General features: G+C 40.8%; 1 protein-coding gene across 3 annotated transcripts in view; it reads left to right on the forward strand.

Moving 5' to 3' along the window:
• The window catches only part of FAT1 (FAT atypical cadherin 1), a 119,312-nt gene extending 104,479 nt beyond the window's left edge, over positions 1–14,833 (forward strand). For 2 of the 3 annotated variants that reach the window (XM_058669891.1, XM_058669892.1), the window contains exons 21-28: positions 232–389; positions 1,294–1,756; positions 3,803–3,956; positions 4,108–4,218; positions 6,245–6,876; positions 7,545–7,682; positions 12,348–12,383; positions 13,383–14,833. In XM_058669891.1, the coding sequence (XP_058525874.1) occupies positions 232–389; positions 1,294–1,756; positions 3,803–3,956; positions 4,108–4,218; positions 6,245–6,876; positions 7,545–7,682; positions 12,348–12,383; positions 13,383–14,014 (2,324 nt within the window). In that variant the 3' untranslated portion in view covers positions 14,015–14,833. The remainder of the gene's footprint in view (positions 1–231; positions 390–1,293; positions 1,757–3,802; positions 3,957–4,107; positions 4,219–6,244; positions 6,877–7,544; positions 7,683–12,347; positions 12,384–13,382) is intronic. The other variant, XM_058669893.1, reaches the window with a different exon arrangement.
• Positions 14,834–26,440: the final 11,607 nt, after the last annotated feature.

Raw genomic sequence — 26,440 nt, forward strand, 5'->3', positions numbered from 1 at the left:
CTTTTATTATTTTAGAATTCACTTCTCTGAGATGCAGTAGTCATAATTTCTTCTTTTTAAATACAGAGCCAATAAAGCTATGCTGTTTGTTTCAACAACATTTTCTCTCGGAGTTGAATTGGATAATGTTATAATCTTAAGTAAGAACCTAGTCTCAGGGAGGGAACAATCATGCTTTACTAATGTGCTTAAGTTGATTTTGACTTATTCATTTCTCTTTGTGATGCACAGGAGGTTCATCTCTAACATTTACTGGCAACAGTTTTATAAAATATCGTCTCATGGAAAATGAGAACAAATTGGAGATGAAATTAACTATGAAGCTAAGAACCTACTCTACACATGCAGTTGTAATGTATGCTCGAGGAACTGACTATAGTATCTTGGAGGTATGCATTTGTGGAGTTCTTTGCTTTAGAATGGGGAAGACTTTAAAAAATGTTGATTTCATCTTATGTATAGATCGTTATCCATTAAGAGAAAAGAGAACAGACTGGCGCCAGAGTTAAGCTCTGCCTGAGGCACCAGGTTTGATCTGACTCCTTGCTAATGGCCTACAAAAGCAGTGGTTGAAGGCCTTGGGCCATTGCACCCACATGGGAGACATGGAAGAACTGCCTGGTTCCTGGCTCCAGACTACCGCAGTTGCAGTAATGGTGGCCCTTGCTGGGTAAACCAATAGATGGAGGGTCTCTGTCTGTCTCTTCTTCTCTTTGTAAATCTGCCTTTCAAATAAGATTAAGCTTCCAAAAGAAGAAATGGGTGAATTGCATGTTTAAATATTTTATTCATTCTTATACAGTTTTCTACTTTGAAGTAAAAATTTTTTTGTTCTTACAGTGACTTAGAGATGTATTTCTGGTTTTTAACAATATGTTTAGGTATATGTGACAATTGATGTTCAAACTGTGTATAGTATCACATGCTACTAGTGTTAATGAGAGTTTATCGAAATCCTGCATAATGTGTTGTACCTTTTTTTTTTTTTTTAATGATTTGGCTTGACATCATCTGGTGCTGTGTGTGTGTGTGTGTGTGTTGTGGGGGGGCGGGCTGGGGGCTGTTTTCGTTACTTCCATGATGTCTTGAGAATGTACAGTTAGTACTTGAAATTGATATCCTAGGGAGATCCATTTTCCTTATTTCTACAATGTACATATGTATATATTTACTTAAATGCAAAACTTCATTCTGCCTTCGTTTGCCAGACAGACCTCTCTCATAGATTCTTGATCAGAGATTATAAATGACCATTCTCTGAAAGTCATGTGAACATAATTGTTTTTGTCTTAGATTCATAATGGAAGACTGCAATACAAATTTGACTGTGGAAGTGGCCCTGGGATTGTCTCTGTTCAGAGCATTCAAGTCAATGATGGGCAATGGCATGCAGTATCTCTTGAAGTGAATGGAAACTATGCTAAACTGGTTCTTGACCAAGTCCACACTGCATCAGGCACAGCACCAGGAACTCTGAAAACCTTAAATCTAGATAACCATGTGTTTTTTGGCGGCCATATCCGTCAACAAGGATCAAGGCATGGAAGGAGCCCCCAAGTTGGTAATGGCTTCAGAGGTTGTATGGACTCCATCTATTTGAATGGACAGGAGCTTCCTTTAAATAGCAAACCAAGAAGCTATGCACACATTGAGGAGTCAGTGGATGTATCTCCTGGGTGCTTATTAGCAGCTACAGAAGACTGTTCCAGTAACCCTTGTCAGAATGGTGGTGTTTGCCATCCATCACCTGCTGGAGGTAGGCTTTGTAGTGTTGTAATCCATAAAGTGTTACGCATATTTTCCTATATTTATTTAAATCAGATTGTCAGCTTTACGTTTAATTTTGGAGTTGAGTAGGGTAGGAGAACAGAGCAGGCCTTATGATTCTTCCCAGGGCCCAGGCTGAAGGGGCCAGTTTGACTGCTCAGCGTGTCCAGACCTACCTGTAGTCACGTCTGCGGCACTGGAGCGGGATGTAGTTCCATCCACATTCCATTCTGCACCAGTAATCACTGGGTTTTCTTCTAACTCCGCAGACACTGACCTCAGGGCAATTTAGAATTAGTGCCACATAGTTCTAGGTTCTTTTCTCCAGTACAGTCTTTTATCCAGCAGCCCGGAGCACACTGCTGGTTTAGCAATAACATACGGAAGTATGATTTTCCAGAATGCCTTGAATGCCTCTGGAAATGTTGCTGTACCTGTCTGTCTTGAACCCCTGGCAACTGGTGATCCTCTGGGCCTACTGTATCCCAGACTCTTGTTAAAGTACTCTCAGTGTCAGAGTATAGTTAGGAAAATGACAGCCATCATGCCTTATACGTAAAGCTTGTAGTTAATGTAACAGCCATCTAAAAATAATCCGTTAAGTGAGATTTCAAACAATTTGGTTTTCTGCTGTTTCTTTGGAAAGTGTGTGTATACTATAGACAGTGAGTCAGCCAGCTTGTCCACACAGTAAAACTGAATAGTCTCATTGGTGTAACCCATACCATACCCATAGTCATTACATATCTAGATCAGATCAGCATGGAGGCTGTCCTTATTGTACCGTAGGGATGGAGAGGCTGAATGAGCAATATTTTTGAAATGTACTGCTATGATCACTGAAGCAGAAAGAATATGCCAACCATGCATAGGCTGATTAAGCTCCTAACCTCAAGTTTCCCATTTCTTTTAATTTTTTTTTGTTTGACTCTTTAACAGAATTTATTTTAGGATGATGATGACTAGAAAGGTAGAGTTACAGAGAGAGAAGGAGAGACAGAGATCTTGATCCACTGGTTCACTTCCCAGGTAGTTGCGGCAGCCAGAACCAAGTCAGTTCGAAGCCAGGAGCTTTTTCTGGGTTTCCCATGTGGATGCAGTAGCCCAAGGACTTGAGCCATCCCCTGGTGTTTCCCCGTGCCATGAGCAGGGAACCAGATCAGATGGAGCAGGCAGGACACAAACCAGAGCCACATGGGATATTGGCACCACAGGCAAAGACTTAGCTTGTTGAGCCACACATCACTCCCTACATTTCTTATTTCTTTGGCCCAAGATAAACCCACCATACCTGTGATCAGTTTTAAAGAGGGTGGGGACATACAGTTCTGCCTTGTCCCTCAGGACAGCATAATTGGAAGTAGCCTACCAGACCACCTATCACAATGTTTATGAAATAAGTACTCACATTCCTTCTGCTCATATGCACGGATTTGTTGATCTCTTAAACTTGAATGACAATTTATACTCTCAAAAGTGCCTTTCACATTGATTATGATACCATTTAATACTGATGTTGAAAGGTGCTAATTAACTGAGGTGTGTTAAGTTGCATTGCCTATGTATGTGATCATTCACATACAGGGCTTTTTTTTCCTGCTCCATATGTTTGATGCAATAATCTCACATATATTATATTAAACTAAACATAATTTTTCACTTGTTTATTTTTAGTTGTGTGTACTAAACATCCATAATCTAGAAACTTTAAATCCTCCAAAATTTGAAACTTTTTCAGTACCGTACATTTTGCATTTTGATTTTTAGACTTCTAGGTTGAGAATTTCCTGTCCTGGAGTTTTTGTTAATATTTTAAATCTGAAAAACCCTGTAATCTGAAAACAGTCTGGTTGAGACTTTCAGCCTGAATCATCAGTGTGAGGCCAGTAATAGAGACGGCTTTTTACCCTGAAACAGTGGGGTTCCACTAGCTTTTATAAATCCCAAAGAACTGAATCTTCAGTTAAACTGAGTTAAAGATAAAAGCTAATGTAAAACACTGATAGGACTGTTTTCTTCCTTTTGGCTTATTCAGGTTATTACTGCAAATGCAGCCCCATGTATGTTGGAACATACTGTGAGATGAGCGTCAATCCGTGTTCCTCCAATCCATGCCTCTATGGTGGCACCTGCATGGTGGACAATGGCGACTTTGTTTGCCAGTGTAGAGGATTATACACTGGTCAGAGGTATGTATCATTTTTTTAACTTTCATGATTAGTTATACTCAAATTGTTTTCATATGTCATTGTGCATGTTGATCCCTCATCTGTTCATATTTCTTTGTGTTATCTGAAATAGAATTATAAAGTTACACCTTTTTTTCCTGTTACTCTTCAGGTGCCAGCTTAGTCCATATTGCAAAGATGAACCCTGTAAAAATGGTGGAACATGTTTTGACAGTTTGGATGGTGCCGTTTGTCAGTGTGACTCAGGTTTTAGGGGAGAAAGGTAAATGATTTCCCTCAAGATGTGTGTTTGCATCTTTCTCTGTTGCCATATTTATGAATAGATACAACAAAACTTCATTATTACTCTATTACTTCAGAATTTAATGATGAGATCTCACATAGCTTCTTATGTATTTTATCTTTTCACTCTGAAAAAATTGCACCAATGACTATGACCCTGGAAGAGACCAACCTCCCTACTCTAACAGATACCATTGAAGCAGACACCCATGGAGCAGTGCTCACGCCTCCTTGAGAGTGATGTCATTTCTTCCTTGCTTTGTAACATCCAGAAATCTTTCTCAGTTGTCTCGTCTTCTTTGTCATAATCCTCAGAGTGTTTCTTACCTTTAGGTTTTAAAAAAGAGGCACAGGGGTGCCTGTTGTCCACGTTGAAAGGTGGGTGAGAGATTTTAGTTCAGGTGGCCTTTTCACCTTAGAATTTTCATCAGTTCAGTTAAAAAACTTGGGGAGTGCATGCTGTTTGCAAGTGCTTAGTGCAACATGCAAGGCTTAACTGTGCATCTTATTAGAGCGCTTTTAATGTTACCTCCTTGCAGGTATGCCACAGTTTTGCTTTAGTGCCGCTTATACTCCTAAAATTGGCCATTAGTCGCATGACCTCATTTTATAAATTCACTTTTCTAATTCTACTCAGTGAATACTCCTAATATACTAGACAAAAATGCATCAGTAATCTGGTGAATATGTGGGATAGTAAGTGAATATATTAGAGAAGGGAGAGTTTGAGATAGGACAGGTAGATCTATACAGATAGGATAGGTGTCTGCTTAGCACGATGGAGAGGATTGCCTGGGGACTGATCTGCCAGGGCGAGGGAACTGGGAAGGTTTTCAATGTAAAATCACTTTTTGTTTTTCTGTGTGGACATCCCAACTAGTATCTTAACTACCCTAACTGCATGTTTTCTTTTTAATAGTTTTTTTTAAATTTACTTATTTTCTCTTCATTTGGAATTCAGAGAGATAAGATGGAGATCTTCCATCTGATGGGTCATGTCCCAAGTCCCCACAACAGTCCATGCTGGGAGCCTAGAACTCGGTCCCCATCTCCCATTTAGGTGCCAGGGACCCAAAGTGCTTGGGGCATCATCTGCCCCCTTACAAGGTGTACTCTACATAGAAGCTGGAGACCCAGGACTCAAGAGAGGCACTTTGTTACAGCGTATAGGCAGAACCACCGGGAGGTTAACTGTTGTGCCATATTCTCATCCCTAGAATAATTTTTGAATAGTGAAACATAGGACCTGGCATAATGACCCAGTGGCTAAATCCTTCTCTCATACATGCCAGGATCCTATATGGGCATCAGTTTGTGTCCCTGCTGTTCCCATTTCCCAACCAGCTCCCGACTTGTGGCCTAGGAAAGCCATAGAGGGTGGCCCAAAGCCTTGAAACCTTGATCCTGGCTTTGGATCAGGCCACCTCTGGTCATTGTGGCTGCTTGAGTAGTGAACCAGCAGACAGAAGATTTTTCTCTCTCCCTCTCTGTAAATCTACCTTTTGAGTAAAAATAAATCTTAAAAAAAAAAAAGTGAAACACATAGTTTTCTGTCCTTTCATATATATTTTTTCTAATTGTCATATTTCAGAAAAGGAAAACTCTTAGAAATGTGATCTGGCTTATTAGAGAATTTATAGTGTATCACTTATCAAAATACACATTTCAAATTTTTGAATGACAGCTTAGCAGTTATACCTAGAAAGAAACCAACTTTTAGCCTACGTGGTTCATTTAGTAATCTGTTGAATTCTAGAAAAGTGGCAGTTAAATATTCACTTGACATGTTTGTCTTTTAAATGCACCTTCAAAGTATATGATCAGAATAGCAGATACTTCACAAAAGAGTTTTTCGTTGGTGGTGGTGGTGGTAGTATATCTTTTGGTTCTTTTAGATTTTTGACATATGTCTTATTAAGGAAAGATTAGCCTTTAGTCTCCAAAGATTATAGTCTTAGCACAGTGTGACGTATATTGCAAAGGTCTCTCCTTGGCTTTCTTGGCAGGTGTCAGAGTGACATTGACGAATGTGCAGGGAACCCGTGCCGGAACGGGGCCCTCTGTGAGAATACACACGGCTCCTACCACTGCAACTGCAGCCAGGAGTACAAAGGGAGACACTGTGAGGATGCCGCTCCCAATCTATACGTGTCGACCCCATGGAACATTGGTTTGGCTGAAGGCATAGGAATCATTCTGTTTATAGTAGGGATATTTTTGCTGGTGGTGGTGTTTGTCATCTGCCGCAAGATGATTAGTCAAAGGAAGAAACACCAGGCAGAGCCTGAAGACAAACACTTGGGGCCAACCACAGCCTTCTTGCAAAGACCATACTTTGATTCAAAGCTAAATAAGAACATTTATTCAGACATACCACCCCAGGTGCCTGTCCGTCCTATCTCCTACACTCCAAGCATCCCAAGTGACTCTAGAAACAATCTGGACCGCAATTCCTTTGAAGGATCTGCTATACCTGAGCACCCTGAATTCAGCACGTTCAATCCCGAGTCGATGCATGGACACCGGAAGGCAGTGGCTGTCTGCAGCGTGGCTCCAAACTTGCCTCCCCCACCCCCATCAAACTCTCCATCTGATAGTGACTCAATCCAGAAGCCCAGCTGGGACTTTGACTACGACAGTAAGAATGGCTTTTTGTTGTTGCATTAAAATGTCACCGAAATCAACTGAGCATTTAGAAGTTTTGTCACAGCTTTTAGTGATTCCAGTCAAACCGTGGAGTCTTGATTAGAGACTAACATGTCTCATATCTAAACCCTCATTGTGGATAAAACCTTTGGGAATGTCTTGAGTACCGCCTGAACCCTTAGGAGCCCTATCTAGACATGTCCCAATGAATATTCCAGGAAGATAACTTTAGTTGTGTAATTGTTGCACATTCTCCACTGTGAATTTTTTGGTTTGATATATTAGGAAAAAATATATATGTAATGATTGGAGCAGGGGTGTTATTTCTATGTCAAAATTATTTTTTAATATGACTGAAAGAAGTGACATTATTCATTTTTATGACCTGACACATATTTGATATATTTTTAAAAAGCTACATGTGCCATTTTCAAACAGCATTTTAGTATTTTTTTTTATTGGCTAATGATATCTAGAGTCATGTGGATGGAAAATGTCTGTGGGTCTGAGATCTATGAGGTTTTTCTCCTTTGAGTCATCCTTGTATTGAAGTTAAGGTGGCCATTTGTTTGGTAACACTTGCTCCACATTAGGATACAGCAGTGATTAAATCAAATCCTGGTTCTCCACGAACTAACCATTTGTCATCTCTTCCTGTAGCTAAAGTGGTGGATCTTGATCCCTGTCTTTCCAAGAAACCTTTAGAGGAGAAGCCTTCGCAGCCATACAGCGCCCGCGAAAGCCTGTCTGAAGTGCAGTCTCTTAGCTCCTTTCAGTCTGAATCATGTGATGACAATGGTGAGTAAGCGGAGCGGTGATATGCCACCGTTTGCTTGGTAATTGTACGCACTGCTGCTCATTAAGGGACATAATAATTTAGATGCACTTAGACCACTTTGAAACAGTACTTTGTACATAAACTGCATGAACATTTTGCTGGGGAAGTATGTAGAATCTTCTTAATGAGTAGCAACTTGTTGGCAATAGGGAAGAAGATAAAATTAATTGAAAGATAATTGCTATCTGATTGCTTAATTTTATTGACTCTTTCTGTATAACAGTAAATGTTATGGGAGTTCCCTGCAATTTCAAAAATCCTTGTAAACAACTCTTTCACACACACACATCAAGAAGAGATGTGATAGTCTGAAATGTTCGGCTTCAGTAGCACCATTGGTATTACAAGGTTTTATTTGTCTCTTCCCTCAACCCCACTGCGGCCCCAGCTCCCATTTGGATCAGAGCGTACTGACTGAGAGCACAGTGTAAGAGATTGCTAGTAAGTTTGATTATATTTCTAATGAAGAAAGTTTGACAATGGGATCTGTGACACCAGTTATGTTTTGTGATTTCACTAGGGTAGTTGGCATTAACAACCAGCTTTACCACATTAAAACGTGTAAGCAGAGAAAATTGTCACCATCCAGTAATGTTGTAAAGTAAGTTTTTAGTGGAGATTTTTGCTCAGAATTAGTTTCACAAGTTTTTTGTTTTTTCCTTTTCTTGCAAAACCTATTATGTATTTATATATCTAAATGTTTTGTTGCTGGAAAGAAATGACCCATCTCTACTGATACAATCCACAGTAATTAGTGTAGTCTATTACAAAGCATAAACCTTTCCAAACTAAAGATGATAAGAAGTATGTTCTATTGTTTTCTGCTATAAAGCCATATAATCACAGTGTATATTTATATTGTATATGGGCTAAATAGATACTGCCTTGCTTGGTAAACTAAAAGAAGAAGGTAGAATTACTTCTTTGCAGTTTATGAAATAATTTTATCTTGCCCCATAAATATTCTTCACAATTGCATTTTTTCAGTGTTGTTCAATAGTTTCTTTACCGGTTCTGTTTCTTGAAACAACATTCTTTGTAATAATACTCTTAAATGCGTGTAATATACTGTGGTCAAGTAAATTATGAAAGCTAATCTTCAACAAAAAACAACATACATTCAAAAGTGTTTGTGTTTTACTCGTTATTGTAATTAGTCATTGATCATGAAATTAGTCTGCAGTTAAACATTTTATTACTAGTTTCTAAGGATGCTATGGCGTATGATTGCAAACTTAATGGCTTAAATCAGTGTCCACTTATTATCTTACAGTTCCAATTTAAAAGTCCACTGTGACTGAACTATTAAAACTGCCGAGTCAATAGCCTACCTCCCGTTTTGGAAATCCTAGCGAGGAATCTGTTTCGTTACTTGTCTCAGTTACTGGCCATCACAGACATTCTTTGCTTCATGACTTTTTCCATCTTTCAGAGACAGCAACATTACATTCCACGGACCGTTTTTCTACTCGTAGGTCCTCCAAGGACAGCTGGGGAAGAATCTCCCCTTTCAAAGACCTTTGTTAGTTCATTGAGACTACCCAGCTAATGCGGGAAAATCTCCCTCTCTAAGTCCTTAACCCCATCAGCCACGTCACTTTTGCATGTCTTAACATATACACAGATCCCCAGGCTCAGCATGTGGGCATGTCTGCAGGTCAGTCCTCTGCCTGCCACATGTGTGACAGTGATTGTGGCACTGCAAAACAGGCTGAAACCGAAACGAAAAGTGAATGTGCATGGGAAGCAGAGTCTGTATTTCTCTGCTGGTCTGTTGGCTCACCAGCTGTTAGTCCGTCTGCCAAAGACCAGAAATTCAGGGTGGGAGTAACAGCACGGACAAGCTATTTTTGTCACTATAGTGCATAAGCATCTCTTAAAATGTTTTTTTCTGGGGATACCGTACAAGTTCATTGCATGGACCCAGTAGAGTAACTCATCAAGTGTATTACTTTTTTAAGTCTTTCATCCAAGAGATGTTAGGATAAGAATTGTTTTTGTTCTAATACAATCCATAATTATAATTGTGAAAAAATCAATAGCGAACATTTTTTCCCAAATTCCAAAAACAAAAAATATTTTCTTTCTTTGACTAATAATAAGTTTAAAGCTCGGTTAGAAACGCATTAACAGTGCAAGGGTCTCTTGTCCCACTGTATGGCTGGATTAAAGCATTAGCTTCAATTTTCAAGTTGTGAGCTAACATATCTTTAGGATGAATGAGTTCTGTTTTATGTGCTGTTTTGTAACTAACTGAAGATGTTCCTAATTGACTCCTTTTGTACCTTTTTACAAGCTTCCATAGTGACTGTAATACACCTTGTCAATGCTGTAGTTGACACGGTAAATAAAGAAGGTACAGTCGTCAGTGCTCGTGTTCATGTGTGTGTTTCCCTGTGGCAGTGGCACTGGAGTACTGTGCTGTGTCCTATTCAAGTGCTATAAGAAGTAGTTTGTGACTTTGAGGGATTTGAGTGCTTTATCTGTCCCTGTGTGTATATTCATAATATGGATGTGTTACAAAAATATTTCTATGTCAGTCATACCTCTTTGTTATGTTTTATCATTCATAGTGATTCATGCAGACATCAGAAGTAACACAGAGGATCTTAAGAACTTGTTTTTATGTGGTACCATATTGAGAAATTTGTGAACAATTCTAACTGCCTGAGAAAAATTTTCCTACAGAAAATGATGTTTATGTGAGAATAGGGCTGAATTCCACAAGGCTTGTATAATTAGCATACAACTGAATCTGCACCTTTGGTTTTTTCCCTAGATTCGATTAAAGAAAAGGGCAGAATATGGTAGAAGATATATATTCATCTTTGATTTAGTGGGAAATGATTTAATTTCAAGATTGTAAGCAGTGACATTAACCATGTCCTTCAAATTACTTTGAATTATATTAGCCATTAATTAGCGCCCTCAAGCCTAATGAGAACACACCAAAGGCAGCAGGTAGTAGTTTTCAAGGTATAAGGCAGATTAGGTTACCTAGAAGGCTGATTAAAAGTGCAACAGCTGGTGCCCAGCTTCAGATTTCGTGATCACACAGGTCTGCATCCAGCCTTAAGAAGTCGCAGTTTTAACCAATTCCCAATTCTGCTGTAGCTGGGCTAACGCTTAGAGAATGATGTGCACAGGCCATCAGAGCGTGCAGAAGGAAGCTCCAGAAAACAGAGCAGCCTTGCTGGTAGCACCGCGTGTTCTCAAGATCTAAGCAGGCAGGGCAGGGCTGAGGTTTCACTGTTCATCATTACAGCTTCAGATAAGGCTTAGCTTCCTGTCCCAAGAAATGCCAAGCTTTTGTTTGATGAGTCAGAGTCCTCTGTTTTGTCTAGTAAATTTTAGTTTTGCCATGATGATATGCCAATGTTTCAAGCATTGATGGGATTTTAAAAAGCAGATTTTAAAACAGCTCCTTCATTAGTATCTCTTTTCCTAAACATTTCATTTGGCCCATTTCCAAAATTAAAATGGAATTTGAAGTTGAAACCTAGCTAAAGTTTTAAGGATATGGGATACCTATTATATTTTAAAACATTGTACCCTCCCCCCTTTACCATAAAAGGGTTTACTGTATTGTAAACTTTAAAAATATTACGTAGATATATATTCTCTCAATACTGAATTATTCATTTTTTAGGACCATCACATATACCCACATCCTCAGAAGAAAACCCTCTATCAAATATTGTGTCCCAAATTAGTTTATCACCAGGTTTTTGAAGAACTTTACAGAATGTATAGAAAGCCTGACCCTGTTTAGAAAATCAGTACCATGGCATACTTCCGTCATGATTCTTGCTTTCACAGTCATCAGTGGTCCCTAACAGCTAGTGCCAGCCTGTTGTACACTGTCCTGTTTAATCCTAATGAAAGCTCTGAAGAATTTGCACCCTTGTTTCAAAAAGGAAACCTGGAGTTTAGTGCATCATGTGACCCTATCTGACAGTGACACTTGCAATGCAACTGTTTGGTGCTTCAGTGAGAGCCCTGACAAGTCAAGTGTGATTACAGGTTTGGGGAAGAAGGGCAGAGAGGAGGTGTAGATAATGATCTCCCTAGAGGACAAGCGACAGTGTAAATGTAACATCCATTCAAAGGGGGATAAGGTTTGGAAAGATTTTCAGCCTTCAGTGATCCGTGTTTACTTCTACATTTCTTCATACTTAATGTACTTTTGAAATTTAAAATAGGCTGTCAAGTAGGTGTGCGTTATGCAAGTTCAGATGTCTTTGCATTATTACCTAAGCAACCCAAGAAGTTTACATTTTGTTAGAACTTGTAGTTTTTATTTACTCACTGTTAAGAGAACTCTGTTTTGAGATTTAGATATTCATAAATGGGGGGAAGTAGGAAAATCGGGTTTGAGTTTCTTGGCAGTGTTGTCTCTACTTTATCATCACTCATTGTTTCCTTGCCCTCCCATATCCCCTTTTATTTGTGCAACATAAATTTCTCCCAACCATTGGGAATTCGCTAATGGCTTAAAAATATGTTCTATGGCTGACTGGGCTTTATAAACGGTGTACATTGTATTGCGTACTGTTTTGCCTCTTCAGCCATCTATCTGTTTTAATTATAAATGTTTTCTTTTCTTCCTACTGTACCACCAAAAGAATCTTTGGCTGCTCCTGACCTCAGCAAACCAAGAGGTGACTTATGCATGCCAGTTGCTCATTGATGATCACTAAACACATGGATGCGGGGCTGGCACCCACCTCGAGCCAACTTGCTTCACATGGTTGCTCAGTGTTTGCAGCAGTAACTAAGTACATGGTTGTCTGTGCACTGCCTTGTGAATACATATTGCCTAACCATTTCCTGTCTTGTCAAAGGATTTTTAAAATCCTAAGAAAAAAAAACTGTCCCTAAATTGGGAAGTTTTTTTTTTAAATCATGATTATTTTACACAATTTAAAGTGATCCAAAGATTGATTGTAGTTTCTCTAAAGTTGTTACATTTTTGAATGCTTGTTTGTGTTTTGCTTGATGGGGAGGCATGCATTGATGCATACCTATTGTGAGAACTCATTGTTTCACTTTGGTGAAAGCATGGCCACACCTGCTAATATTACATGCCTTATTAAAAAGGAAGTGTATATTCTAAGTTTTAGCATGCTGCATAATACTTTTATTTTTTAAAAGTTACCTCAGTGGTTTTCTTTTTAGTGACATAATGCAATCTTAGGACATTTGTTATTTTACTCAAGATACAGTCCTCCTTTGTGAAAGGACAGACTTCTGTCTTAATATCTAAAACCTTAAAAAAAAAAGTGCTTTTCTTCCACTTTTCTTCACCTCAAACAGTGGGTTCTAAATGGCAGAAGTAAAGTGGAAAGGCTGGGCCGATTTAATTTGTGGAAAAGTGCATGTGATGTTAGCATTCCACTTCTTAGGCCCCAGTTGTTTCTTTGCAAGTTAGGCACATCCATAAAGCCAAGTCTATGTTCTAGAAACAGAACCTGGTCCTCAAAACTGGGCCTGGGTGGAGGGGCAACTTCAAGGCAAACCAGAGGTTTCCAGGGTGCTGAGCATGGAGTGAATGCATCCGTGTGTTTGCATCTTTGTGCCCTTCACCCTGTGAGCTCTTTCTGCATGACCCCAAAGCTGAAGGGAAAACTCACTGAAACTGTGTTTCCTTCTCCACGAAGGGTATCACTGGGATACATCGGATTGGATGCCAAGCGTTCCTCTGCCAGACATCCAGGAGTTCCCTAACTATGAGGTGATTGATGAGCAGACACCCCTGTACTCCGCAGACCCGAATGCCATCGACACAGACTATTATCCCGGTGGTTATGACATCGAGAGTGATTTCCCACCGCCACCGGAAGACTTTCCCGCGCCTGATGAACTTCCCCCCTTACCTCCAGAGTTCAGCGATCAGTTTGAATCCATTCACCCTCCAAGAGACATGCCTGCTGCAGGTAGTAGCTTGGGCTCCTCACCGAGAAACCGGCAGAGGTTCCACCTGAATCAGTACCTGCCCAGTTTCTATCCCACCGATATGCCTGAACCTCAAAAAAAAGGCACTGGTGACAACAGTACTTGTCGAGAACCCTACGTTCCTTACCCTCCAGGGCATCAAAGGAACTTTGAAGCCCCCACTGTAGAAAACATGCCCATGTCTGTGTATGCTTCCACGGCTTCCTGCTCTGACGTGTCAGCGTGCTGTGAAGTGGAGTCCGAGGTCATGATGAGTGACTATGAGAGCGGAGATGATGGCCACTTCGACGAGGTGACGATTCCGCCGCTCGATTCCCAACAGCATACAGAAGTCTGACACTCAAACTTCCCCGCCCCCCATAAAGTGCCTGGACTTTAACAAACCTAGAGATTATATAAATACTCTCCTGCATTGTTCTTTGTAGCAGTGCTTGAGCGCTTCTTTTCGGTGAGCTAAAATGGGCATGGCTGCACTGAATCACACGCCACTTGACATGTCAGCCATTTTCAGTGTCCTAACCTACTGTAATTGGATGAGACTGTCCTTAGCTGTTTCATTTCTAAACGTCTTCTTTTGTATTTACATCTGTCCATGTTCAAATAATGGAAAAAAAAATCAGTCCCACTGTCTTGTTAGCATGACTCATGTATTTATATAGATTTGATTACTTTAATTTTCCTGTCTTTTCTTTTTTTTGTAAATTTTATGTACAGATTTGATTTTTTTCATAGTTTGAACTAGGTTTTTAAAAATACATTGTGCATTTGTTTCCAACTGAATCTTGGTGGTGTTAGTATCATTACCTAGCACCCTGATTTTTAAATATAACCAGGGCCTCATTATATGTTGTTTTCCACTGATGTATGACATTTCATTACTACATTTCAATAGTCATTTATTTCCAGCTGTACATAAGATGGGAAAAGATCTGATACATGGACATGTCTTAAATGGGTTGCTTTATTTTAGAATTATAAACATTTTTCATTATTGGAAAGTGTAACGGGGACCTTCTGCATATCTGTGTAGAACCAAAACCACCATGACACAGTTTTTATAGTGTCTGTATATTTGTGATGCAATGGTCTTGTAAAGGTTTTTACTGAAAATTACCATTAGCCAGTCTTTCTTACTGACAATAAATTATTAATAAAATCCTGTTGCTTCATTGCATGTTATTCTTTTGTGTTCAGGATTCAGTTGATGAGTTGAGAGAGAAAACTGAATGAATAAATGCATGGAAGGATGTACATAGATGTTTTTGGTCTTGTGTCTTTGAAGGTAAACCAGTCAAGCCAGGTTGTATTTACAGCTATAACCACCAGGTGGCAGAATGTGGCTATTTGATGCTGGTCAAAACTAGACAGGAGGGTAAATAGCCAAACATCTTTGTAATATTTTCTAATTGAAACTTAAAGAAAAAATTCCTTTTTGTAGCTTCACACTTATCATAATTTAATTGCCATAGTTTATATGCCTTTTTTGTCAATATTTCTATCAGAAAGTCTTGGAGTAGTATCCTGCATCAGAGGATTGGGTTTGGGTTCCTTCTTTGGCTCCTGATTCCATCTTCCTGCTAGGAGGGACCTTGGGAGGAAGCCATGATGAAGCAAGTGATTGGGAGACATGGGTAGAATGTTCAGGTCCAACCCTGGCCATTGCAGGCATTTGAGGAGTGAAGCCCGACAGATTGGCATTTGTGCTCTCCATGTATCTTTCTCTACTTCCCCTCCATGTAAAATCTATAAATGATTATTTTATGCTGTTTACTCAAGCCACGTATTCATTGAATGAATATATTTTTGAATATATGCTGGCATTGGAGTAAAGCCCTACAGATAGTGAGGGGGGGAAGTAATGTGTGTCCCTAGAGATGCACATTGCAGCAGGGTCCTGGGACTGGTGTGTGAATAGAAGAGGGTGACCACCCATGAAAAATGCTCTGGGACTTGTTTACAACCAGCAAGTAATCTGCCCGTTCCTTCCTTTCCTCTTGGTCGCTTGTTCCATGGAGCCCTTCTTCCAGGCGACCCCTTCCAGTTGGTTTCCTTGAACGCCTGCACAGCTGTTGGTCTGGTGATTTCCCTTTGTTATCATCTCATTAATCCTTGCCACAGACTTCATGACTTTTCTTTCGACTCAGCTTTTGTTTTCATGATGTACATTATTTCCTGAGAAAGCATGCACGGGAAGGCATTTTGTGATAATATTCTGGAACTGTCTGTTGTACTGTCATGCTTAATGAACTGTGTGAGCATAGATTTCTGCTTAATAGACAAATGTCATTCTTAATTTTGAAGTCATTAAACCGTTACACTCTAAACTTCCCTTGCTACTACTGAATTGTCCATACCTTTTCCTAACTCATTGGTGACCTAATTTTACAGTTCTCGCACATCTTGTGGGACAGTAAAGGTTTAAGATGTCTGGATAATGTGTCTTGGTGTGAGGCTTTTCCGTTGCGTTGATCTTTACCTTCAATTCTGGAAGCCAGGACCTTGGGGAGCAATCCTGTGTGACATCAAAGTGAGCTTCTTCGCCTCTTTTTTCTGAGTTCTCTGAGATTCCTAACTATAGGCTGTCTGACTTGCTAAGTCAATCCTCTGAGTTTTTTTATTGACTTCCTGTGTTCATTCTTGGTCTAGTCCCCTTCCTAAAATTCATTCCGTATATTTTTCCATGCCGTCTGTTAACATTGTGTTTCAGTTGTTGTATTTTTTAGCTTTGGAAGTTTTGGTCGTGTTCTGAGTGCTTCACCTACAGAATGGGCATTTCCCCCCAGTTTCTTGGTTCTCTTGTCTTGGTCTCGTCTTTCTAATTGCAGTCCTTGGAATCTTCCTGTTGTGTCTGGTTCTCCTTCAAGCTGCATCTTAATATTCCTTTTCATTGGCCATGGTCATTTTTTCTTTCCCCTTTGGAAGCTCTTCTCTTATTTAGTGAGGCACTCAGGTGGAGGGTAAGCTCCCGGTGGTGGTCGTGAGTCTGTGGGCCACCCTTTGACCTCTGGGACTGTCAGCTAGGACAGTTTGAAGATAATCCACATGTATCTCCATATTGTGCACCTGATTCTTCACCCATTTCCAGGGTGCCTAAGAAGTGTCTTGTTCCTGTTCTCCAGGGTGCGACAGCTGAGGGCCTTTGTCTGCTGAGACATGGCTTATCACTACCCACCTGCAGCCAGCCTTGGACTGTCCTGGGGTTCACATCTTGATTGCAGTGGAGTTTCTTTTTAACCTTCTCCACCCACTCCTTTTCTTGGTTTGAAATGTTTTTTTTTTTTTTTTAATCACATTTTGCTTAATTTCTGTTAGAAATTGTATTGTGGGCCTGGTGCCATGGCTCAATGGCTAAATCCTCACCTTGCAAGTGCCAAGTCCCATATGGGTGCCTGTTCATGTGCTGGCTACTCTAATTCCCATCCAGCTCCCTGCTTGTGTCCTGGGAATGTCGTAGAGGACAACCTAAACCTTGGGACCCTGCAAACCCACGTGGGAGACCCGGAGGAGGCTCCTGCCACCTGGCTTCTGATCAGCACAGTTCTGGCCATTGTGGCCATTTGGGGAGTAAACCAGTGGATGGAAGATCCTTGTCTAGCTCTCCTCTGTGTAAGTCCAATCTGCCTTTCCAATAAAAATAAAATCTTAAAAAAAAAAAGTGTTAGAGTTTTCAAGAGGAGATAGAAATGCCATTTTCTGACCCCTCAAACTGGAGGTCTGGGAAATTCTCTTTACCCTTGGTTTGAAGTGTTTGGAAGAACATGGATATATTATCTTTCGGTTGCCATGTAAGAAATTCTCATAAAGTTGGTAGCTTGCAGTGACTCATTCATTACTTGTCTTGCCGTATATCAGAGGTCCAGGCTTGCATGACGTGGCTGGTCTCTACTCAGAATTCAAGAATGTAAAATCAAGTTGTCACCTGAGCTGTGTTGTGTGGGACCCAGGGCCTTGTTCAAGCTCCCATGGTGCTGCTCCCAGAGTTCACTTGGTTACAGTTCTACAATGCAGGCCTCGTTTTCTGGCTGCTTCTAAGACTAAGGTTCCCTCTTACTTTCTGAACATGCTTCCCTCTGCTCATAGCTCCTTGGCCTACTCGCTGCTTGGTACCTTAGACCTTCAAAACCAGCTTCCATTCTCAATGACCTCAGGAAAGTCTCCCCCCCCACCACCATGCCCTTTTTCTTAAGGGCTCCCTGGGTGAAGTCAGAGTGCCCACCTGAAAGCTCCACAATCTCCCTTCTGACTAAAAGCCAATTGGCCAGCAACCTATTGGGGAATCCCATCGCATTCTAAATCACATCCATACTAGCTTGGGGGCCAGATATGCATGTCCCCTGCAGGTGGAGTTCTTAGGGCCCCTCTTAGAACTTAGCTGCCACACTTGGCACTATTGGTTTTTTTTGCTGGTTGGCTGGTTTTCTCACCATATTGGGCCCTTCTCAAATAACCATCATCTGAAAATAATAACTATTTGTATTTTTTTAGATGATAGTGTCACATCTTCCATTAGCTGGAAGTGACTCAACAGTTTGTGTGGACTGTCAACATCAGTCTTCCAAAGGCTGCCTTGACATACAACAAACGATATGAATTAGCACAATCACTTCAAGTACAGAAGAGCACAAGTACCCACAAAGGGTTGGAGAATGCTTTTCAGTTTCTTTTCCTAAAGGCCTTTTATCTGCACACCCCTTGACAGGCAGAGGGAGTGATCTGTCAAGCGTTCTGCTCCGGGTTTCTCTGTGTCTTGTCTGCTTGGTGCCCCTTAACATGCCCTTGAAAGCTGAGGTGCCGCTAAACATCCTGCGACTTCCGTGATGCTGCACATGCGACTCCCCAGAGTGGGGAGAAATGCACGACATCTGAAGACCACTGTTGCCTGTCACAGACCATTCCTGATTGAAATTGCTCCTCTTCATTTTGCCTCTTAAAATTTAGGCGTAGTTGCTTGTTTTTTAACCCTTCTGATGGGATGAATACATTTACTTCATTGTATGCTGGTGACATTCTTGTGGTCATAGAGTAGGCGATGCTGTCGAGCCGGCCTGTTGAAAGCCAGAGGTGTGCTTTCCTACTGCCTGAGGGCTCCTGAAGCTGAACTTTGGTGGGCTTTTATTAATGTGTGAAAGCAGGACACTGGGTGCCACCTAAGCATCAGTGGGCCTCTCCAGAGGAACTGAACATTATCCTGGGGAATGGGGGATTAACTCCAGATAAACGGCCCTTGTTGATACAGGTGACATGAACTCCAAAGCATTTGTAGGCTCCTTTCAATGAAAACGCTGGGTTAACTTAGTGCTATGCATTGCCAAAGTGTACCCATGTGGAAGTTTACTATTTTAACACTGTTATTGGTCATTAAAATCCCAGAGAGCAGCCAACCAATCACCAGGGATCAGGAGAAATCTTGATTATTTGTGTTCTTTTGACATCAGAGAGTAAGGAAGGATGGAAATAGACCATACTGTAAAATGCCACCTCTCGCATAATTGCTGTGAAGTTCTACCTTTTAAAAATTATGCAGTTTTTTCCAGAAAAAAATGCCATTTCAAAGTAATACATAATATGTCATAGTATTGGATTAATGTAAACTTATTTATTTTGCTTCCTGAGCTGTTTTAAACTTTCCTTAGCAATCCCAGCATTAACATTGCTTGTTTGTTTTGTTCCTCTTCAGAACCAATGTTTAGATACATGGATTATTCTTTTTCATGATATTACGTGTAATGTGACGGCATTCCAGTGCTGCAATGATGTAAAAGGTAAAAATTTGGTGGACTTCTGAGATTGTGTTAACACTGAGGTTAACTCTGCTGGGATCCTTCTGTGGAGATGTTTCCATTTGTAGAAAATACCAATACTTCTTTTTTCTAAAGATTTATTCATTCTATTTGGAAGGCAGAGTGATACAGAGGTAGGAAGAAAGAGATTTTGTCTGCTATTTTCCTCTCCAAATGGCCACAATGCTGGGGCTGAAACAGGCTGAAGCCAAGAACCCAGAGCTTCATCTGTGTCCCCCACGTAGGTGGAAGCCCCCAAGTGCTTGGGCCAGCTCCCATTGCGTGTGTAGAAACACCAAGGAGCTGGATGGGAAGTGGAACAGCAGAGACTCAAACTGGTGCTTCAATCTGGGATGTGGGCTTTGTAGGCTGTGGACTAGCGTTCTGCACCACAGTGCCAGTGCATGGGTAATAGTTGGTGTCAACAGCTCTGTGCAAGGAAGCTCTGCTTAGAGAACTTGGATAATCCTGCCTGCCTTTTTTCTTCCTATGAATTTATGTTCACCAAACACAAAGCCTGGACAAACTGAACCACCTTTGTGAAACCAGCTTTCCTTTCGATTCAGTTCTCAGTGTCTTTTATAAATGTAAAGTTTAGGTATTATCTGTCAGACCTCAAGAAGTAACTGGGGGGAACCCCACCCTGGAGCTCGGCTCCTTGTCCCTTACCCCTTGCCTTATCCAGCTTTTCTTTGGGGGGAGGGAGAAGGGGGCAGAATCACCTGCAGCTGCAGTCAGTACATACTGAGTCTGGTCAGGAACTCTTTGAAGGTCAGTATGGGCTGCTCGTCATCTTTTACAGACTGGCGTTCTGTGTGCTTGTTGATTGCTCTTAATCAAGGCATTAGGTTCCGTTTCAATTAGTACACTAAGAGCGAGAGAGAGAGCTGTTTGTCAGAATTTAATTTCCTCACTAGCAGTTTACTGCCTTTGCTGCAAGCAGAATGAGCCACTTAAAAAGAATGGCAAGTATTTTTTTTTTCCCAAGAAGACCACTGCCCATGTGAATGCTTAGGTAATTAACACACTTGTCACTGTGCTGTTAGAGTGTAGGCATGTAAGAGGCTGCATTTTCAAAGGGTAGTAGGCATTGAGGAGAAAGAACCGGGGAGATCCATTTGAATGAAAATGTCATCAGACCAAATATATCTTGTAAAGAGCTAATAGTGCAGGGTCTGATATAGAAGAGATGATTAGTACAAATTCAGCTTTTCTGAAGCCCAGCCATTATCCAGTTATCTCAAAGGGTAAGACGAAATTCGCAAAGTGTCTAATGACAATTGCGTCAATTCATCTTAATGTTTATGGTTCTACTGAACAGTTTTAGGATAAATGGAGAAGAGCAAATTGAATAGCCCTGTACCTGTGGAAGGCTGCAAAGCACAGTTCTACTTCTTTGCTGGATTTGAAATGTTAGCGCATCTACAAATCAGAGTAGCAAACAAGCGTTTTAAGATTTATTTTAAAATCTTGCTTATTTTTCTGAAAGAAGGAAAGAGAGCGTGTGTCAGCTGGTTCAACTTACCAATTGCCCACGACCCTGAAGAACGGGCCAAGCCAGGAGCCTGGAATGTAGTTCAAATCTCTCATATAGGTGCCAGAGACGCAAAGACTTGAACCGTTACTACTGCCTCCTAGTGTTTGCATGTAGGAAGCTGGGACTTTGCCATATACTTTCAGGCGCATCAGCAAGAAAACTTAACCTAAACCATTTCCTTCCATTATCAATGTTTTCCTTGGGTTAGTATAAAATAATCCTAATACATAATGATAAAGAGATAAAAAGATAATTTGATAATATATTTAATTATTGAAATTAAGACGTGTGTGTGTGTGTGTGTGTGTGTGTGTTTACTGACAATACAGATTGAGCATTCGTTCCTAATTTAAAAACCTGAAACTCAGAATGCTCTGAAATCTCGGGGCCGGCGCTGTGATCGCTAATCCACCACCTGTGGCATCAGCATCCCACCTGGGCACTGGTTCACATCGCAGCTGCTCCGTTTCAGATCCAGCTCCCTGCTAATGCACCTGGGGAAGCAGTAAAAGGTGGTCCAAGCACTTAGCTCCTGCAGTCACGTGGAAGGATCAGGTGATGCTTCTAGCTTTTAGGTGGTTTAGCCCTGGTTATTGTGACCTTTTAAGGAATGAGCCAGCAGATACAAGATCTCTTTATCTTTTTCTTTTTTCCTGTCTTTCTCTCTTTTTGCTTTACAGTTGAGTAAATACATCTTTTAACAAATAACTCTGACATGACATCATAGGGGGAAAATTGCATACCTTGAAACTTTGTTTCATTCATAAAAGATTTGTTTATTTTTATTGGAAAGGCAGATTTACAGAGAGAAGCACAGAGAAAGATCTCCCATCCGCTGGTTCACTTCCCAAATGGTAATAATGGCCAGAGCTGAGCTGATCCAAAACCAGGAGCCAGGAGCTTCTTCCAGATCTCCTACATGGGTACATAGTCCCAAGGACTTGGGCCATCCTCTGCTGATTTTCCAGGCCATAAGAAGTGAGCTTGATGGGAAGTGGAGCATCCTGGACATGAACCAGCACACATATGTGATGCCTGCACCTGAAGGTGGAGGGTTAGCCAATTGAGCTATGATGCCAGTCACTCATCCACGACATTGTTAAGCTACTGCCAGGCTATATGTTTAAGGTACAAATTATTTATGTTATTCTTAGGTTCTTTCCCCAAGATATCTTGATAAATTTATGTACAAATATTTACAAAGTCCAAAAATTCCAAAATTTGAAACACTCCTGGTTCCAAGCATTTCCAAAAAGGGAAACTCAAGCTATTTATATAGCTAAATAAAATTCAGATTCTTGACTTTCACTGTTTTACATCTTTCAAAGCATCATGTTCTCCTTATAGAAGACAAGCAAATAAGATCCATATTTACTAACCAGATAATGTAAAATAAACATATTTGAATGAAAAACATAATTTCTTCTCAACTGGGAAGATAAATATGGAGAAAATGTCTCATAATGTGAGATTGACAAATATATTAAGAATCCATTAGCTTGTGGGATAACTTTTTATATTTATTCGATTTCCAAATATGACAAAAGACGTAATTTTGTGAAAATTGTTATATTAAAATCATTAGACAATCATAAATTGATTTATGCTCTCATTTTATTAAACCAACCATTGTTAGTGTATACTGAATGGCAACCACCATGCTGAGTACTTGGTCTATAACCGTGGGCAAGCCATACCTCTGCCGAGGAAACCGCGAGGCCCAGTATGACAGGTGCGGAGGACGGGAATCGGAGACATCCAGTAAACCACATCACACAGAGTGGGGAATGGACAAGACGTGGAAGGTGAACCCAGGAAAAAGGCTGAGAAGGAATGATTCGTGCAGAAGGCACATGTGTGTGAAAACTGCGAGGCGTGCAGTGATGTGAGGAACTGGTGAAAGCTGACAAGTTTGCAGGTTGAACAGGTACCTTGAGTGAGGGAGGGGTTGGGCACGGAGGACTGCGGCGGCAGCAGCTGAATGATGGACAGCCTGGGAAGACATGGGAGTTGGATTGGAATCCTAGGAGAGGCTGGCATTCATTCATGAGGGGTGTGTGTAGGTGTATATGTTACGCATTTAGGTTTTCACTTAGGAAATGATGCCTGGATTTTGACTGCATTGAAGGGGTAGAAGGGACAGGGTGGGGGGGCAGGGGAGAAGGAGCAGAGGAATGCTGTGAGAGTAGTTCCTGAAGAAGATGATGATGGCTTGCACCTGTTAAGGAGACAGGACTGGAGATGAAATGATGGCTTTGAAGCTATTGAAAACCTGGGGGAAAAAAACCCAAGCAAACAATTTGTTCTATGGTATAAGAGGCAGAGAAGGTTTTAAGCCCTTTCACACATGGCATACATGTGCAAACAGCCACCCACACACATGTACCACCACACATACATCATGGAAGTTAGAAAATGTCTAAATCAGCTAACATCCCTTCCTTCATCTCCAAGTGATTATTTATACTCCAGAGAAATAACATCAAGGAATGTTCCGAAGGTAACTTTGTTTTTTCAAATAAATGCATGCATTAATTAGCATTTTACAGATTGAGTTGCATAAATACTTGATCAGAGCCAGAAAAAGAAGAAAGAAACAGAAAAAGTGATTGTAGATCTGAGTCACATAATTCAAATATAGAATTTTAGCAGCTGCTGATTAGTGTGATGCCATAATTGCAGAGCTAGGATAGAAATGCCTGCTACATTTCACATAGAAATTTGTAACCCAACCTATTCATAGACAACTAAAATCTTAAAGGAATACCAGCTGCCTAACTTAGTACTGTTATATATTTCATTGTGTATGCTAAAAGCATACAACATGATGTTATGACATCCTGTAATAAAATGGCTACTATAGTGAAGCAAATGAACATATCCAGCCATTATCTCATACAGATATCCCTATTTGGTGAGTAGGCAGGGCGGTTACAATCATTTAGAAAAAGTCCTTAATGCAAAAACCGTTATTTTTAATTATAGTCCTTGCTATGATTTACCTATTTGCCCCCTGGACTCAAGTGTTTAGCCACTGAGATCTTATGGTAATGGTTCTAAGAGGTTAGAAACCAATGACTCTGTAGAAGTGGCCTTTGGGAAATGATTAGAAATAGATTAGGCTGTTCTTGTGAAGCCCTCAGAGAACTGGTGGCTTTACAACAGGGATGTACAGACAGACACACACACACACACACACACACGCATGTCTCTTAACACATGATGCTCTCACAATCTCAGGACGAGCCAGCCAGCCAACTAGCACTGGAGGCTGATCTTGAAAGAGGAAACTCCAAAACCATGAATCAAAATAAACTTTATTTTTCTTTATAAAATAGTCTGCATCAGGTATTTCATTATGGTAATGAAAGGAAAATTTACTCAATCTTCATGTTTTCTTAGACCTTTAAACTGTTTCATCCTGTATACTTGCTACTTGGGCTTTAAAATTTCTCTCTCTTTTATTTAAAAGGCATATACATAGAGTCAAAGAAGAACCAGGGAGAGAGGGAGGGAGGGAAGGAAGAAGGAAAGAGAGAGGAAAGGAGAGGGAGAGAGAGTATAAACTTTACACATTTATTCTATCACTCCTCAAACGCCCCCTGCAGTAAGGTCTGAAGGAAGGGGGCCAGACTGAAGGAAGTTGCCCAGAAGTCGATCCATGTCTACAGTGTAGGGGCAGAAACCCAAGTACCTGAGCCATCACCCACTGCCTTCCAGGGACTCAAACGTCCCAAGTTGTGCCTTAGTAGCTGTGCAAAGCCCATCCTACCATGGTTTCTGAGAAGTTAGATGCTGTGTGCTCACCGGTTTGTAATGCTGCTTGCTCTCTGGCTTTCTAGCAGTGTAACTCTGGTGTACCTTCCTGGCTGCTTTTGTTTATCCTACTTGCTGTTCACTTAATCTCTTGAATGTGTAATCATCTCTTAACATCTTTGATTTCTCTAAACATTTTCCTGCACCGTTTTAATTCTGGCTAATATCCAAATTACTACAATCTAATAGGTATTGGAAGCTTTGCTCATTTTTCAGTTAGTCATTTCTCTGTTTTCCACATTGGATAATCTCAGCTGATTGATGTTTACATATACTCTTTCTTCTGACACATTTTCTATTGGTAATTAGGTTCCTTGCAATGAACATTTAATTTCTGAAACTGTCTTTTATCAATCCTAGATTTTTGGTTTATTGCTTCTATCTCCCTTTTGAGATTTCCCATTTCTCTGCTGAGGTTGTTAGTTCCAACAACATATCATTCATTTACATGGCAGTTGATCCCTTTTATAGAATGTTTAGAATGTGTTTGATTGATAGATACAGTCATGCGTAACTTCACAGTAGGGATACTTACTAAAAAAAGTGTCATTAGGCGATTTTGTCAATGAACATAACAGAATTGTAGGTATGACTACAATGTCACCAAGCACTATAATCTTAAGTGACTGCAGTGTACGTGTATATGCGTATATGGCATCGGCCAGTGCATTGTTATGTGACAGCCCGCAGATATTGTCTTCATTTGTTGCCTAATTTTGGGTTGCACTGTGGGCCATGCCAGCGCTAACTTCTGGGTCTAGCTCCTATCACCTTCCTCTGTTTGTTGCCGGTAGGTTGTGTTCTGGGCAGGGCTTCATCGGCAGCTCCGTGATCAGACAGCTGCAGGCTCAGTTGAGATGGCCTGCCTTTTGCTGAGCTGCTTCAGACGCCGGTCTCATGCACCACGCAGGCAACACCCAGGCTTCGGATGTGTGCGCCCAGAGGCCCGGGAGCCTTTCTCCAGCTCTTGCTTTTCTGTGGCTTCTCCATTTCTTCCCTCCCCGCCCCCGCCAGTGATCATGACTTCTGAGCTGCCCTTTTCTATTACACAGGCCAGAAAACGGGGCGCGTAGGTTCTGTGTGCTCTGCCACCACTGCACATGCTGTCCTGCAGGGACAGGGTTAGCCATCTGCACTGTTGCAGTGCGTCTGTGGATCACATCCAACTATATATAGAAGCCTAAACTCTAAGAGGGTCAGGTTTCAAGTTTTACAGACAATGCTTTGAGAAGCAACCGTGTGGCCTTACATACTCAAACACTTGCTCAATGTTTTTCTATTTAGTAGAGTTAATGAGTAAAACATTATACACAGATTTAAGTTTTTCGTAGGTTTGCCAAGGAATGCTTTACTTTCTCTTTCAGAAAATAGTTATTTTTAGTTATTTATGTTTATGTGAAAGGCAAAGTTACGGCAATAAGAAGAGAGAAATTAAGAGAGCTCATCCGTCTGCTGGTTCACTCCCTAAATGACTGCAATGGCTGGAGCTGAGCTCACGTGACGCCCACGCTGGACACTTCTTCCAGGTCTCCCACATGGATGCGAGGTCCCAAGGACTTGAACTCTCCTCTGAGCCATAAACAGGGAGCTGGATAAGAAATGGAGCAGCGAGGACATCTGGTGTCCATAT

Source organism: Ochotona princeps, chromosome 11, assembly GCF_030435755.1.
Source record: "Ochotona princeps isolate mOchPri1 chromosome 11, mOchPri1.hap1, whole genome shotgun sequence".
NCBI classification, from domain to species: domain Eukaryota; kingdom Metazoa; phylum Chordata; class Mammalia; order Lagomorpha; family Ochotonidae; genus Ochotona; species Ochotona princeps.